This window comes from Bos grunniens, chromosome 12 (assembly GCF_055505025.1).
Source record: "Bos grunniens cultivar Pamir isolate PY7600 chromosome 12, Bosgru_T2T1.0, whole genome shotgun sequence".
NCBI lineage: Eukaryota > Metazoa > Chordata > Mammalia > Artiodactyla > Bovidae > Bos > Bos grunniens.
Window position 1 is genome coordinate 20740762 of NC_141176.1, and position 13346 is coordinate 20754107.

At 47.8% G+C, this 13346-nt stretch overlaps 1 protein-coding gene across 1 annotated transcript in view; it reads right to left on the reverse strand.

Moving 5' to 3' along the window:
- Positions 1-13346, reverse strand: part of LOC147361485 (guanylate cyclase soluble subunit beta-2-like) — a 61351-nt gene that overhangs the window by 2370 nt on the left and 45635 nt on the right. Inside the window, 3 exon segments of the mRNA XM_086330775.1 lie at positions 5523-5615; positions 7656-7807; positions 10775-10929. Of these exon segments, the coding sequence (XP_086186901.1) occupies positions 5523-5615; positions 7656-7807; positions 10775-10929 (400 nt within the window).

The following is a 13346-nucleotide window of genomic DNA, read 5'->3' on the forward strand; positions in this document are numbered from 1 at the left end:
CATGGAAATGTTATGAGAACCGGCGAGAGTAAATCTCCACAAAACAGTACTGTGATCACAGAATGTATTCTGTGTCTTTGTAATTATACCCAAAGTAGCGGTTACCCTGATAAAAACTGAACAAGAAGGAGCTGGAGTTTTGTGTTGTTTTTTTTTTTAAAGAGGGAATACAGCAAAGAAAAACTGTCTCTCCCTATCAGCAGTCAGGCTGTGTGTCTAACGCGCTCCAGCATGGAGATGGCACCAAGACTTCTTTTGTAACCAAGATGAATAATCTATTTTATGACTTAACCTCTCACAGATAATCTTGGAAGTAAACTCAACACTAGGAAATAACATTTACAGACCTCTTAGTCTCCCCTTTATGCAACACTTAATTTCTCTTGTCAAAAAAAAAAAAAAAAGTACAACATAGCTTTTCCCTTCTGATTTCCTTTTCTTGTATCCACAGCACAGTTTTCTCTCATCGCACTTGGACGTGTCTCATTTTCTCGGTTATGTCTTAACTGTGGTCCTCTGCCTCCTCTTCCATTTCTACTGCCATTTCCTGTGCCTGTGAAACCTGTTTTCCCCTCTTCCTTTCTCTCCTTGAGGAAAAGCTCCTTGATCATTAGTGAGACCAAGACGACAAACTAGGGCTGTGTTGGGGAAAGAGCTGAGACTGCCTATTGAAAGCTAAACAGGCCCAATTTGAATGATGCTGCCTGACAATGTCAAATGAGAATTGGTCAGCACAGAATTGCAAGACTCTCTTGGAATCTCTACACATATGTATTTGACATTTTACCCAAATCCAATTCCACAGTCCGGATGGCGGAAGAATTTCCTTGTTTACTTGAGATAAATTCTTACCCATCATCCTTTGTTCCCATGAGACCACTGCTCATAGCCCTCAAGGACTGCCTCGTAGGACCCTCACATTGCTACAGTCGAAGGCTCATTATGGTGCACAGCTAGGAAATGCAGCAGCCTGATTAATTTCGTGTTCTGACTAATTGAAAATTACAATGTACATCTTATAATCTAAATGCCAAACCTAAATGAACTAGGTGAGTCCTTGGAAAACTCAGAGGCAACTTCAGGACTCACGGAACATCAAGATCACCACAGAAGTGGTACAGATCGGCAGAAGGACAAGATAATTGGGGTTTCCATTGGATATAAAGTAAATGTAGCTTTTGGTGTGTAGCATCAGGGAGCGAAAATAAGTGCACCATTTCAAGCACATTATTTATATATATATATATATACACACAAAATTCGAAATGTTTTGAAATGTTTAAGTGTTCAAAGGAAAGAAATTCATGGCCTGCCAATTTACAAAACAATCTCTGTGTAATAATCCCAGGACTGTAAGAAAAAGTATATATGTACACACACCAAAATTTTAACAATAGTCTTTCTGGGTGATGGAATTAGAGAAGCTTTTGTTTTCTTCTTTTGTTTTAGCTACACTTTCTAGTTATAAAAGATAATAATTAAATATTCCTTCCATAATGTAAATGAATAAACAAATAACCTTAGTTGAGCAAACCAACGTGGCCCGATAAATAATTAAAGGCAGCACAGAAACCCACTTCAATGTAGATTAAGAATGGATTAAATGAAAAGAATAGTAGCAGAAGAAAACTTCCTGTTCAGAAAAAAACCATCACATGAGCCGTGTTGTCAGACGTGGACTTGGCTGGGGAGGGCAGTGGGGAAGTGATATTGAGGTGGAGTTTGGGGGACTGCCGCTGCCTTGGGGAGTATACACGGGATTTGGGTCATCGCCTGGTTGTTACAGGCAGGGCTCTGCGAGTTATAAAGGATATGATTATCTTGGGGTCACAAGAAGGGATTCTTACATTTGCAATGAGAACAATTCCTTGTCTGCATTTCTGCATCTGTTTCTAACTTCCTAGACAGAATCAGATATGGGAAACCACTTCTTGGTTTCAATCCTGATTCTCCCCCACTGAGGGGAGGGGGTTTGGCTTGAGCCTGAAGTCAGACCCCATCAGGTCTCCCCAGGACCCTGTCCTGGTCCTTCCCAGCACAGGGATGCTTGCTGGACTTCCTGTCCCACCGGTTCCTCCCGCCCCGGCTTTTACTCTCCAGGGTCTCCACGTGTCGGGGGCATGTCATCTCCTCCCCCTTGGTTCCATCAGGGTTAATGTTCCAAGAGACTGACCTGCTCTGAGGAAAAGGCAAGCTGACCACACCATAATGTTCGTAGGTGTGGACAGAGAAAGGAGCCACGGGTTCTGGGAATATTTGTGGAGGGAGACACCATTGGTGAGGGAATTTTATCCCATTCATAAAAAGGGCTTGATGGAGCTTCCACATTTAGGGCAGGTGTTGCCATTCTAGGATCGCCAACCAACTTGCTTCCTACATCTGTCCATGAGCAAAAGAGACCATGCTTCCGGAAGCCCCTGCATTCTCCAGGGATCAGAACAGAGGCCCCGTCCTTGCTCGGCCCTTTCCTGCCGTCACCTGCACCTTCCCTATGGTGTCGCTGTTGTGTTAGTCGCTCAGTTGTGTCCGACTCTTTGCAACCCCATAGACTGTATCCCGCCGGGCTCCTCTGTCCATGGAATTCTCCAGGCAAGAATACTGGAGTGGGTTGCCATTCCCTTCTCCAGGGGATCTTTCTACCCCAGGGATGGACCCTGGGTCTCTTGCATTGCAGGCAGATTGTCTGCCATCTGACCACCAGGGAGGCCCGCACCTCCCCAAGAGGCTCTCAGGTCCTCAGTGTGCCTCGGCCTCTCCTGCACTTGCTGTTGGCCCTGTAACACCTCTGGGCAGTGGTCCTGACTTCCATGGGGCTCTGCTACACCCGCTGATCTAAAGCTCCCTGTGTATGGCAGACTAGTCTTTTTTTAACCCCTGTAGTACCTCTTACAGTTTTGTGCCAACACTCAACTATTTGTTAAGTAGAAGGATTCTCAACAATAGAGTCCCTAAGTGATGAAGAATTGGCATCCTTGACCTTTTTATTTTTTAGCACTTTACAGCTTTCAGATGATACACAGCATCTCACATGTTCCTCAAAGTGACCTCAACCTCCTAAAGCAGACATTCTGTCACCCCTGCTCTCCAGATGAGAAAAATGAAGCAAAAAGGGTGGCTGAGAGCCACCCAGCTAGTTCCTGGGAGCAGACCTGGGAATTCTGATTAGGGGCTAATGCTCTCGCCACTGTGACCATGGTTCTGAAGCCTGGCAGCTCATCCGACTGCCCTGGGGAGATGGCAGAGAAACCAGGGTGGGATACACCCTGCTCTGGACCTGTGGAGACACTCGGCATGAGGCCCTGCCACCTACATTGTCAACCACAGGTGACTCTGACGCCGCCCCCCCCACAGCCTCCCCACACCCCCAGCTCTGACGCTGCACCCCCATCTGTGACACCAAAGCTGACAACCAGCAACTTTACAGGCTAGCCCTAACCTGGAAAGCCAGTTCATTTACACCTCCCAGGATCTTCCTTCTTTAGAACATCGCTGGGTTAACAGCTCAACTTCTAGAAAGCCCGAAGTTAAAAATGACCATGCCTATTCATCAGCCCCCAGCAGAAGGGGTCAGGAAAAGGTGACAGCCGTGCTTATGAAGGCCTCAGAAAAGCTGCTGAAAAGCTTTGGAGCTGAGAATAAGGGCCCAGGTCCGTCAGCCTGGTTCCAAAGCAGTTGGACCTCAGCTCCAACTGGGACAGGTCTGGGAAGGACCCTTGTGTTCTCAAGACTCTGTAAAGCCAGGGACAAAGACCCTGACAAGTGACCACAAACCCATCCAAGAATTACCCATGGAGGGTGGAGGGTTTGTGTATGGTGGAAAGTCCTTCCTGTCAGGAAGGAGCATGTTAAATGTGAGGGCAGACTCCCCAGCAAGCAGACTGCTAAGAGCTCAGTGAGGAGAGAGACCTTCAGCACTCAAGTCTCCAGGACAATTAGGAATTGGTGTAAGAAGTCCTCAGAGCTGACCTAATGTGCCCTGAACCTGGCGAGTGGACACCCTCAGCCCATGATTTATGGGGGAGCCCGGGCTCCCTGCCTGAGCGCCGTATATGGGTCAGCCTGGAACCCATTATAATAATCGTCGGGAGAATCAGCTTGGAGACAAGTTGAAGCAAGCTGAAATTTGAAAAAAACACATTAACAGGGGTCTGAAGGGAAGCCAGAAGAGCCTGCCAGCAGGGGCAGCTGGAAGGCCAATTTTTCAGTCAATACTGAAAGGTGGTTGCTTAAATCTCCGAGTCAAATACACAAGATTTTCTCTCCGGCTCAATACTCCCGTTTAATTGCTCTGGGGAGTCTCTCCACTGACGCATCTAACACCCAAATACCGAGTGGGGAGGGAGAGAAAAGCGTGTCATTGACGTGCAAATGAGGAAATCAGATCCTGGGTGCAGCCTGGGTCCTGCTGAAGCGTCTCCTGCACTGACTGCCCCACCCCTCAACCCCAGGAGGTCACCAAGGCCCGCCTCCGTAGAGATGGCTGGGGGTGGGCGGGCATCACCTCTCAGCTGGCCTCAGGACTCTGGGGGGGCAGCTCCTCACCCCTGAAGCTCCGGGGGGTGCTAACCAGGCCCTGAGAGGGTCTTCAGGAGCAAGGGTTTTCACAGGTGAGGCCTCGGAGCCCAGAGCAAGGGAAATGTGAGCCACCAGAGAGCATTCCCACATTTGATACCCAGGCTGACGGCAGACGTGATCGGTGAGGAGAGCCTCGACTGGAGTCCTGAGATTGGGGAACAGAGCGGTCTCTGAGGGAGCGAGGTCCAACAGCCTGACCTTCAGAGGGAGTCCTGACAGATGGGTGGCTCCTGACAGGAGCCCTTACCATGATGATGCCCACAGAGGAGCCTGGGGCTGGGTCTTCATTTCTCCGAGCCTCTGGCTCACACAGCACCGTTTCCCATTCACCCACAGCGTGGGGGCTGTTCCTTGTCCACACCTTCGCTATTCACACCCAACAATCAGAAATCCATTCACATGGGGCCCAGAGGATCTGACAGAAACATGGCCGTCCTGAAGCCAAGAAGTCCAAGCACAGTTGCCTGGGGGCCTCGACTGCGTGCGTTCCCACAGGATGGCGCCCGTGGTCTGCCCCAGAGAGACAGGCTGAGGGGCGAGTCCAGCTTCACTCACTCGCTGGTTGTGGGACCTTCGATAAATCATATAACCATTCTGAAATTCAAGCTTCCCACCTCTTAGGGGATTAGCCATGTGACTGAGGTATAACGTGACTTGTATGGAGGGCACCATGTCCGGAGAAACCTCATTTTGTGGGTTCATGGGGACTAATAAGCTTTTCTGAGCAGCGAGGGCCCTTTCAGAATGAGGGGGCCCCTACTTGGGACACTTGGGATGGGGAGGCAGGTAGGGTGGGGAGCATAGAGAAAAACTTGCTCAAAACACAGAGAACAGCCATCAGAAGCATCCCGCCCAGGGGCCCCTCTCTGGCCCTTTCCCCTCCCCCGGGAGCCAGGCCTCTGGCCCAGTGCAGTCTGGGGGTCTCTGCAGCCATCTGGGGTACTTACCACGGGCTGTGTCACTCTTGTGCAGCTGCCAGCTGTCCGCATACCTCATGACAGCCAGAGTCTTGCCGTCCTGACTTCCCTGATCACTTGCTTCTGCAAAAAAGGCGTGAGGGGAAAGGCTGTGAGTGTGGGTCAAGGTGGGGCCTTTCTTTGAGCCCCTGGGGACCCCCTAAATACACACACAGGACACGGAGGGTGCCCAGACCCCTCCCCCACTGCACACTGGAGACGCCTCCAGTCCAACCCTATCTGGCCATGAGAGGGAAACTCCCACTGTCCCTGGAGGTTCAGGGGTCACGTTCTCGAGTCCCCCCAGACCCCGAGCAGTGTCAGCATAGGGTCTTTCCTGAGGGATCCCAGTCTTCCTGTTTCTGGTGGGGATAGGAGGGGCAGACACCCCAGAGCCTGACAACCAAGGCTCATCATCAGAAATCCTAGGCTGATGGGGGGAAAGGTGAGGGAGATACTGAGAAGCGTGAAAATTAAAAGAGATAGAGATCCCCCTGCTTCTGGTTTCCACACACAGGGTTGTGTTTCTCTGCACAGAGATTCCTAACCAGGGGTTTGGCTGGGGCTGGCATTCACCTAGAAGAAGGGGTGACTTTCCTCTATTATAAGCCACGTCTGGGGACAACCTGTGCCCAAAGAGTGCCTTTTCCCGTTTTATACCCACATGCTGTTTGGGGTCTGGGAGGGGCTGTCCCCTCCCTTTTTCACATCCTCTCTTCCTCCTCTTTTTCTGGGTCCATTGTGAGATCTGCAACCAAGAGACCCTTTACTCATTCCTGTTTTGTTTCCAGCTCAGAACTGAAAGTGGGTTGGATTCTACTGGCCTAGACCGGGTACTAGAATCCTGTTTCTCAAATTTCCAGCTCAAGCACCCCCACAGGGAGAAAATGGGAAGAAGTCCGTGGTTTGAGCCAGGTACACCTAGTCTGTTTATCCCCTACAGCCCTCCATCCTTCGGGGAGGACGTGCTGGTGAGAAGGACAGATGTTGTTAGGTGGGTGAGGCACTCAGAGCCTAGAAGTTCAGAAACTCTAATTAGGGTACCTCCTGGTCTTTATTAACCAAAACTCTTTCTACTTTTTCATTTAGATCTTTCTATCTCAAGTGTGTCCAGCAATAAAATGTGGCCAAAATCAATCACAGCTGCCAGGCACACTAAAGTGAGCTGGTATTAGAATGACAGCCCCACCAAAGCCATTGAAACAGTTCTCAAATTCCCATCTCTCCATTGGTATAACCCCACTTTTAAAAATAGGAACCGTAATTCATGCATCCCCAAGTGACCTCCCGCATAAATGAGCTACATAAATGGGGAACCTGTAGATTTAGAGATTTTTCTCTGTAGGCCCCAGGAGCAACTAAAGATTAGTTCCAATCAGAATAAATGCATTTCCTTCACGAGTTTGCTTCAAATGTTCAGGAAGCATTGCCTACTGGATTAGTTTTAACCTAAACTCACCCTCTTGCCATTCCTGGAACCAAGTGAGTCACAGATTTTATCTTTCTTCCTAGTTTTGGAAGCCAGCAGACAATGAGGAAGGTGGGACCTTCCAGTGTGTGAAGGGGAACCCTGTCTGGAGCCTCCCTGGAGGCTGAGGAGCAGAGGGAGGCTCTGAAATCCTCCCCCAGCCGCAGTAGAGGCTGAGGGTGGAAAGCCCCTTTCTTAGACAGGGAAGAGCCTTAAAAATGAACGCATGCAGGACTCTTGAGGCTGCGTGCATCAGCAAGAGAGGATTCAGGTGCAATGGTCACATGACTCATCAGGGGCCGTGACTGAGTAGAAGGTCATAGCCTGGGGGTGGGCGGGATGGTACCCAGGCTGGCCCTCAAATACATTTGTTGCTATTCTTCAGTTGCTAAGTTGTGTGACTCTTTGCCACGCCATAGACTGTAGCCTGCCAGGCTCCTCTGTCCATGGGATTCACCAGGCAAGAACACTGGAGTGGGCTGCCACTTCCTTCTTCAGGGGATCTTTCTGATCCAGGGATCGAACCTGCATCTCTTGCATCAGCAGGCGAGTTCTTTACCACTGAGCCACCAGGGAAGCCCACTAAGCGGAGCCGAAGTTGTTAGTGGAAAAAACATCCAATAGGAGTATTGATGAGGCTTCTCTTTCTTGCTTACCCTCGGAATCAAGCCGAGCCTGAGGTTTCCCCATGATCTCATCCTCTGAGGCCTTCAGGTTTCGGATCAGAAAGTAGGTGGTCATCTTCCCTTTCCCTTTCACTTCGATTTCACCCCGCTCGGTTATTTCAAACCCTTGATTCTCCAGGGCTCTGCACAGAGAAGAGAAAAAAAAAATGCCCCAGGTCACAGAGCTGTGACTCGAGAGTGGGCTGCAGTGGGCAGGATGATGTGCGAGAAGTCCGAGACCCAAGTGAACAGGGAGGGGCCCATGCAAAGAGACAGGGCTGCAGAGTGACTAGGAAACTGCATGTGTTTATGCATTTACTGGCTGTAGAGAGATGCCGAAGGCACACCACAGACCAGTGCAGACTAACATCGCGTCCAATTCACAGTTAGCTGCCTCAGCCAGGGCTTAGCACTCATCAGTCTTCCTTGTCCTTGGCTTTGGCTGGTTTCGTGGAGATTTCAGACCTTCACCAGGCTCTTCATATCCCCTCATTAGGCACCTGAGCTCCTCGCTCACATGCTGCTGACCATAATCCTACTGCGTGACTTGTTTACCTGCTCAGTTGTGTCTGACTCTTTGCAACTCTATGGACTGTAGCTCACCAGGCTCCTCTGTCCATGGGGGTTCTCCAGGCAAGAATACAGGAGTGAGTTGCTGTGCCTTCCTCCAGGGGATCTTCCCAACCCAGGGATTGAACCTGTGTCTCCTGCATTGCAGGCAGATTTTTTTACCACTGAGCCACCAGCGAAGCCCACTTTGTGACCTGATCTATCCACAAATGGGAACCCTTAGAGCTGAGACCCTGTGCCTTCTCATTCCATTGACCACACCTGCCCTTTCCCCCAACTTCAGAGGTTGAAGTATCTTGTTGAAGGGCACCCACCCAAAATCCATTCCCACCTCCTCAAGGCCCAGCCCCCGGACCACCTCTTCTTTGATCTTCAGCTCCCTCTCCATTTGCCTCCTCCCCTAAGCCTAACCAGCTTGCTAAGGTCTCTTCCATCCCAAATAGAAGTAAAAATCTTCTTACTTGTTCATCTGCTTTAATGCCATACAAATGCTCGTTCCTTTTACCCTTCAACCCACAATCCAGTGTCTATTCATTCCCCCACCCCTCATTGACCACAGTTAACTTCTGATAATGTTTCCAAACCTCTGACTATTTTTCACTCCTTGCCATGGAATCCATCAGAGAGCCACCAGGGAAGCCCAATTATAGTTGATATTTTTGTTCCATTCTTCCTCCATAAAAATAGCCAGAAGGGTGCCTCTCTTCCTGAATTCTCTGCTTGCTTCTCCTGCCTTTTCCATGACTCCTTCCTCCATCTGCCAGTGAAATGTTAGTTCTTCCCATTGTCCTTCTCACATGGCATCCCTCTGCAGGTGATCTCACCAACTCTCATGGTTTAATTACCACCTCCGTGTTATTACTCCAAGTCTGGTTCCCCAACCAACAGCCTGACTCCAAATCTCACCCAGCGAGTTAATGCCACCTCTCTCTAGATGCTTCCCAGTTCCTTTTATTCAATACTTCCAAACCTGAGATCATCATCTGCCTCCTAGACTGGAATCCCTCTCCCTTGTCACATCTCAGATGATGAGATTTAGGCTCGAGTTGCCCAAGATGGAGACCTGGGAGATAGTCAAGGCTCCTCCCTCTTTCTCAGCTCCCATTTCTAGCAATTACCAAATTTAATTGATTTTATCCTCAGATTCCTACCAACGAATGTTCTGGTTCAAACCAAACTCCTAACAAGTCTTGTCTTTCCCATCTCCTGATGCGCAAACCTGCCCTTACATGGCCTTGAGTGGTCAGTGTCAAGCAGGACCCTGACCTTGCCATTGTGTCCAAGCTCACACTCCTTAGGGGCTCACACTCTTCACCGTCGGTGTGAGCCCTGCCCCTCAGGGAGGCACACACAGCTCTCCCCACTTTCTGCCTCACAGCTTCCACCCCAGCAATGCTAAATCATTTGTAGTTCTCTGCCCTTATTCTACGTCTGTGTTCGTACTGCTGGATATTCACTCCAATATCCCAGTTTGGGCTAAACTCTGCTCTGGAGTTTCAAGACCCAGCTCAGGAAACTCCCTTCTCCACTCAGAATCTCCTTACTGGGCTGGGCTCCCGTGCCCCACAACACACAATAATTCCCACAGGCATGGGAATGGATGGTTAAAGCCTGACTCCCTGGGTTATATCCAGGCCATTTTCCTTCCTAGCCAACTTGTGACCTGAAGTGAGTGAATTACCTCTTTGTGCCTGATTTTTTTTCTCATCTGTAGATGTGAACGATAATAGTATATCTTCATAGGGTTGTTGCAACAGTAAATGGACTAACATATGTTGACGAGGGCTTCCCTTGTAGTTCAGCCAGTAAAGAATTTGTCTGCAGTGCAGGAGGCCCAGGTTAGATCCCTGGGTCAGGAAGATCCCCTAGAGAAGGAAATGGCAACCCACTCCAGTATCCTTGCCTGGAAAATCTCATGGACACAGGAGCCTCATGAGCTGCAGTCCATGGGGTCATAAAGAGTCAGGCATGATTGAGCGACTAACTTACTTATGTTGACGAACTTAGAGAATGTGGCCTCTAACAAGTTCTCAGCAAACTGTAAGTATTGTTTCATGCATAACATGACCACTGCACTTCTCACACTTTAAAAATAATTATCTGTGAATATTTCTTTCTTCCTGCACTACACCAGGGGTCAGCAAACTTTTTTTCTTCATAAAAGACCAGATAGGAAATATTTTCAGCTTTAGGGACCACAGTCTCTGTCACAACGACTCAGCTCTGCTGTGGTAGCATGAATGCAGCCATGGATAAGATGCAGATAAAGATCCTGGCTGGGTTTCAATAAAACTTTATTTACAGAAACAAGCAATGGCTGAGATAACGGCCCTTGACTATAATTTGTCAGTTCCTGAACTGGACCACATGTTCTTTGAGGGGAAAAATTATCTCATGGAAGAGGCTCAACAACATTAATTGTCTGCCTCAAGGTCCCCTGTAAGCGTGGCTGGAAGTATACTGCCCCCATCTGATGGCTGTGAGGCACTCTGTACCTTCTGGGAGAAGAAGGGGCAAAGAGAGGCATGAATAAGTGGTACCTGTAGGTCGTGGGGCTGAGATGCACTTTGCTGGGAAGCCCATGACTTTCCATCCGAGAGACTGTGTTCACAGTGTCGCCAAACAAGCAATACCGTGGCATCTTGTCCCCCACGACACCTGCCAAGACTGGTCCCGTGTGGATCCCCACTCTGATCTGTACAGAGAGAACCGGACTGAAAAGGGACCATCAAATACCCTTGCTTTTACTCTTGAGGTATAATTTACATAAAATAAAAAAGACTTCAAGGTATTTAGCTCCAACGGTTTGGCAAATACCCCTGAGCCACCAATCAAAATCAAACACAGACTGTCTTCATCACCTTGCAAAATTATCTTGTCCCTTTCCAGTTAAGTTCCATCTCTCCCTGCAGAGGTCACCACTTTCTTATTTCCTCTCCCCAGGAGGAATTTTCCTGTTCTCCAACTTCACATACATGAAGTCAGGTAGCATATTCTGTTTTGTATCAGACTTCATTTATCAAAATCCATGTTTTTGAGATTCACCCACATTATATGTATCAGCAGTTCATTCTTTTACTGCTAAATACTATTCTGTTGTAAGAATTACATCACAATGTATTAGTCCAGTCTTCTCTTCACGAACATTTAGGTTATTTCCCATTTGGAGCTGTTATGAACATTCTCATACAGATCTTTTTGTGGACATACATTTTTCATTTTTCTTAGGAAAATATCTAGAAATGGAACTCTTGAATCACAAGGACAAATATTTTTTCCCATTCTGTGACTTTATATATACATTTTTCCTTAATAAGCAGACATCTAAATTTTTGATGAATATATTAGTCCGCTGGGGCCAAGAAAATGCCACAACTGAGTGGTTTAGACAACAAAAATTTACTTTCTCACAGCTCTGAAGTCTGGAAATGCAAGTCAAGGTGTCAGCCAGTTTGATCCTGAGGTCCCTCTCCTTGGCTTGCAGCTGGCTGCCTTTTTGCTGTGTTCTCTCAGTCTCTTCCCTGTGTGTACACATCCTTGGTATCTCTTCCTGTCTCCAGATTTCTCTTCTTATTAAGGACACCAGTCAGATTGGAGTAGAACTCACCCTAACAGCCTGATTTTGATGTGTTCACCTCTTATACGGCCCTGTCTGCCAATGCAGTCCAATTCAGTCACCTTCATGAGGTAGCAGGGATTAAAGCATCAGCATATGAGTTCCATACGTACCTTGGAGTAATGTGTCATGGTTCTCTTTCGCTAACAATACTCTTCCATGGGCCAGCAACTTGTGTTTGGGGAAGGCCCCGTATACTTCTGGAACTGGAGCTCTCTCTCAGGTCTCCTCCCCTATCCATAGCCTTTGACCGAATGAACCTATGCATTTGTGAAGATCTCTGGGGAAAATGTTGGTAAGTGGGTAGAGACTCTGTGGCTAGAACTTATCAAAGTCGAGCTGTTTGGGATTCTAACCCGTCATTCCAGCTCCAAGGTGGCCATGAAAATGTCACTAAACTTTAGGTGGGTTTCGTCTTAGTCTCCCCTTTGGTGGCTTATTTCTTCTACTGTCTCCTGGGGAAGAACCATCATGGGTGTCCTCTTGAAAGGTCTTGCCACTTTCTGGAATTTGGTTCATTTCTATTTCTTTGCTATGTGATTTTTTTTTTTAACTACTCCAGTGACTCAGCAGTAAAGAATCTGCCCTCAATGCAGGAAACACAAAGAGACTTGGGTTCATTCCCTGGGTCAGGAAGATCCCCTGGAGGAGGGCATGGCAACACACTCTAGTATTCTTGCCTGGAGAATCCCATGAACAGAAGAGCCTGGTGGGCCACAGTCCGTGGGGTCACAAAGAGTCGGACACAACTGAGCGTGCACGTGGAAACAGAATTCTCTTGCAGCTTTCTACATCCCAATCAGGTTTACTTGTCTTTTTCATCTTTCCATGCCAGATTTTCTTTTCCTTAAAATAAGGTTTTAAACTCGTTTCTCTGAATCCTTTAAAGCACCTTACTTTCATGCAAGGGTGACCTCAGCAAATGTGGATTATAGGCTTTACAAGTGACAGAATGAAAAAGCTCAATGAGTATTAATTTTAAAACTGTAGAAGTAGCAGCACAATTTTCTTAAGGGAGAGGATGTCTCCAGCCCTTTCCTCTACTTCCTTAAATAAACTCACATGATATGCAGTTTCTGATAGATATTTAATGAGACTCCTATGTCACTATTCTTGTTTTTCTAATATTTATTTATTTGGCCATGCCAGGTCTTAGTTGCACATATGGGATCTTTAGTTGCTGCATGTGAGATCTAGTTCCCTAACCAGGGATTGAACCCGGGCCCCCTGCATTGGGAGCACGAAGTCTTAGCCACTGGACCACCAGGGGAGTCCCTATTCCCTATTTCTATCCTTAGAATTGATAACATCTTTTCCTCTTTTTTTTTCCCCCTTGGTAAGTCCACTATGCAAGTTTCCAGGAATTCATTGTTCATTTTCAATCATATTGGTGTAGTGCTATTACCATCTCTGTTGCCATGCCTCTTTCACAAACAGACACTCTATTTACACAACAGTGTATTTTCCATATTCTTCAGTGGCTTTCACTGGAAGTT